At 50.8% G+C, this 3,595-nt stretch overlaps 1 protein-coding gene across 1 annotated transcript in view; it reads left to right on the forward strand.

The window, feature by feature from the left end:
• The window catches only part of VOLCADRAFT_99253 (uncharacterized protein), a gene marked incomplete at both ends in the record, with an annotated part of 4,356 nt that extends 3,329 nt beyond the window's left edge, over window positions 1-1,027 (forward strand). Inside the window, one exon of the mRNA XM_002957993.1 lies at window positions 896-1,027. Within this exon, the coding sequence (XP_002958039.1) occupies window positions 896-1,027 (132 nt within the window). The remainder of the gene's footprint in view (window positions 1-895) is intronic.
• Between the last annotated feature and the right edge of the window lie 2,568 nt (window positions 1,028-3,595).

Below are 3,595 nucleotides of genomic sequence, written 5' to 3' on the forward strand. Positions count from 1 at the left end.
CTGGCCTCACCCCCACTGCCGCTGGCCCATACCCCGATACCACTATGCTTGTGTGAATTCGTGCAGCATTGGTGCGCATTTCACTACCTAACCCTTGACTGGGGGTGCTCTGACGCCAATTGTTTTGTTTTGTGCCAGGAGAGCGGCAGTGAGTGACTGGGCGACGCTGGTTAATCTTCAAGACTGGGGGGAAAAGTCCTGCCCGTCACAGTGTCCGCAGGGTTAGCTCGTAGTGGTCAACCTCTGATTCCGACTTGCTATGATAGCCCCCAGGAGTGTGGCCTCCTTTTTGGGGGGCCTCGTTGGGGGGCAACCCACAACTCTGCAGAGTGGGGAGGTTTTGTAGTGAAGTCCTTCATGAAAGCATGCGCAAGTGGTCACCCCTTCACAGGCGCATTGCTTGAGACATGTGTAGGATTGCGCCAACCATTAGAAATAGAATTCTAACGTAGAATAATTCTAATGAGAAATCATCCTGTAAATGAGAAGGGCCTGTTTCTGGGATTAGAATCGCTGTACAACAGCCTGGATCCTGCATTAGAATCGCCAAAAACAGAGGCTTGTGCATTATAATACTTGCACATTAGTAACTTACCTATAGATGTTACTCTGGGTCAGCTATGGCAGATCAAGCGGACAAGCCTGACACAAAGCAACTTCAAAGAAGCTAAGGCAAAGCAGCGCGCGTTGTGGTGGGTTCGTTTCAACGTCCTGCTTACAGCTGGTGCTGTGTGGCTCCAATGCGTCCGCTGCAACAAGATCCTGAGCGCTAAGAATCCGTCACAAGTTTGCTCTCAGCACGTCAGAGCATGCTCCTCCCGGCCCTATTGCCGGTCCCGCCGCCGACCCCTCCACCGCCACCCCTTCCACTCCCCTCGATGCCTCTGTCAACAAGCGCCCTCGCACCGACGGTTCAGACGTTCGCAGCTTCTACCCCTCTTCTGTTGCCATCGCCCGGTTCCTCTGGAATCTTGCTCTTTTTTTCTTCAAGTGCAGCATAGCTTTGCACCTGATCGAGCACCCCTGAGTACATGAATGGAATGGTTGGTGGGACTGCGTGCCTTCCACTATAGTGACGGCACGTTCATACAGGCCTTTCGGTTCGTGAGGCAGGGTGGGGTTCCCAGACAGTGACTGCATTGCCCTATGCAACTGGCTGGAAATAACAACACTTGGCAAGGTTAGCTTTGCATTCTAAGGGGGTATATATGGCCAAGAGGTACACCCTTCTGAGTTACGACCCCCGCCATCGACTTTCGGCCAAAAAAATTGGAAACGCCTGGATAACCATGAGCCGCCATGCCCGCAAATTTTCAGTTAATTCGTCGCGCTGGGTGAAATGATAGCAAAGTAATTCTCATTCGCATCCTCATATTCTAATTTACTTCTAATTAGAAATGATATGAGAAGGATTTTCCTTCTACGGTTAGGAACAAGCTTAGACATGTGGAATGGCTTGGTGCATGGTTAGGGAAGGCCGTCTGTGGCGGCAAATGTCTTTGGTGTTGGAGCTTCATAGAGGCCTCTGTTCTTCTTGGGTCAAGTGCGTGAGTGCTCCTATTTCTGACAGTGGTCAGGGCTAGAATGTGTACATCAACCAGGTTGCGCGCCCGGGTCGGGGTTTGGGGTTTTGTAGCAGCCGGTACACAGTACGGTGCTATAAATACGCACAGAGTGCGACCGCCAGCAACTCGAGAGACCTTTTCAGCGGTCAGCTGCTACATTTGGTATCGAGACCTCGTGAAAATTCACGATCCTGAAGTCGTCGGTTCAAACCCCACCAATCACGCTTGAGTGGAAATCGGAAATTATAAAAGTAGCTGAACCGACTGGACTGTCTCTGTGCCTGAAAAACCTGAAGACGGCTAGGCGCATGTGAGCCGGCACATGACGTGACGTGGAGTAAGTACCCACTGCCCGAGGGTAGGCGAAGGTAGGCACAGGCTGGCGGTATACGAGGCTCTAAGGGCCCGGGACGGTTCCCTTCAAAGGGGGGGAATGTAGCAGCCGGTACACAGTACGGTGCTATAAATACGCACAGAGTGCGACCGCCAGCAACTCGAGAGACCTTTTCAGCGGTCAGCTGCTACAGGTTTATGTACTTGCACTTGCAGGTGGTCCTTTTATAGTTTGTGGAGATCTTCTTGTGCTTTTCCATATGGCTTTTGGTCGATTGGGGGCTTTGAACCCTCAAGCTCCTGGTTCTTTCTTGAGCATCTTGTGTGGTGCTCCCTAATCGGTCGCTGATGTGGCATGTTGTGTGTTAATTGCAGTTTGTGGGAGTTTTAGCGCTATGGAGTGCATGCAGGTTGGCGTGTGCCCTGGTGGGAGCACAGCGTGTGCAACAGTGCAAGAGCAGTTTGTCTATCTCCATCTCTCCTCTGCCTGAGTAAGCATTGGGTGAACATTACGGGACAGACCAGAACCATCATTAGTCTGTGAAGCGCTTATAAACACCCGGCTATCGAATGCACAGCAACATCTTGCACCTTGACAGTATGGTATGGTCAGTCGATGGGCGAGAAGAGAAGCGAGACATGTGTCACGAGAAGGTCACTGACCAACATGCAAAGCGCACAGGGAATCCGCCTACACTGCTACTTGGTCGCGCGTGCCTTGGGCCGAACGGGAGGTAGGCGTGACTACTCTGCTGCTCACACAGCACACATCGGGGTCCCATCCTCACACAGTCCCGCACCAACCCCTGTAGACAATACAACCCTACCGAACCACTGTAACCCTATATATATAGCGCCTTTTGAATATTTAAATATTATCAGTCCTGGTGTCTATGAGCTCTGTCATCGTTACCTCCCCTCCCTTGGCACCCTACTTGCTATAACCCACCCCTTATACCCACACGTTCTCGTGTTGATCTGCCGACGGACCTGCGGCCCCCAACCCGGGCTTGGTCGTCGGCGCGGCTCCTTCCTGATGTATGTATGTATGTATGTATGTATGTATGTATGTATGTATGTATGTATGTATGTATGTATGTATGTATGTATGTATGTATGTATGTATGTATGTATGTATGTATGTATGTATGTATGTATGTATGTATGTATGTATGTATGTATGTATGTATGTATGTATGTATGTATGTATGTATGTATGTATGTATGTATGTATGTATGTATGTATGTATGTATGTATGTATGTATGTATGTATGTATGTATGTATGTATGTATGTATGTATGTATGTATGTATGTATGTATGTATGTATGTATGTATGACGTTGATTACACTGTGGGCTGAAAAGCCGGGGGCCCAGGGCCGAAGCACAGCGCGGGGGGCGGGTGCATACGGCTGGTTAGTCTCATGCACTCCGCCCCCGGGTCAGGCCGCACGGGAAACGACGGCCGGCACGCAACAGCGCTTGTTTGGCGCTCCAACTAGACGGGATCTATGCCCGTTGGTCTCCTAACATAAACGAAGTCGCAACTGGGGGGCTCTTCCTGCCGACCGAACGAACCGAGCATCTCAGAGAGCTCGCTACCAGGACTTGGGCGACCGGGAGCCCGACGAGTCTTCCCGGGCTGGGGAGGTCACCAAGCTCAAAAATCCTCACGCAAAAAAGAGCGCAAAGAGCT

The sequence above is a fragment of the Volvox carteri genome, assembly GCF_000143455.1.
Source record: "Volvox carteri f. nagariensis unplaced genomic scaffold VOLCAscaffold_84, whole genome shotgun sequence".
Classification (NCBI taxonomy): domain Eukaryota; kingdom Viridiplantae; phylum Chlorophyta; class Chlorophyceae; order Chlamydomonadales; family Volvocaceae; genus Volvox; species Volvox carteri.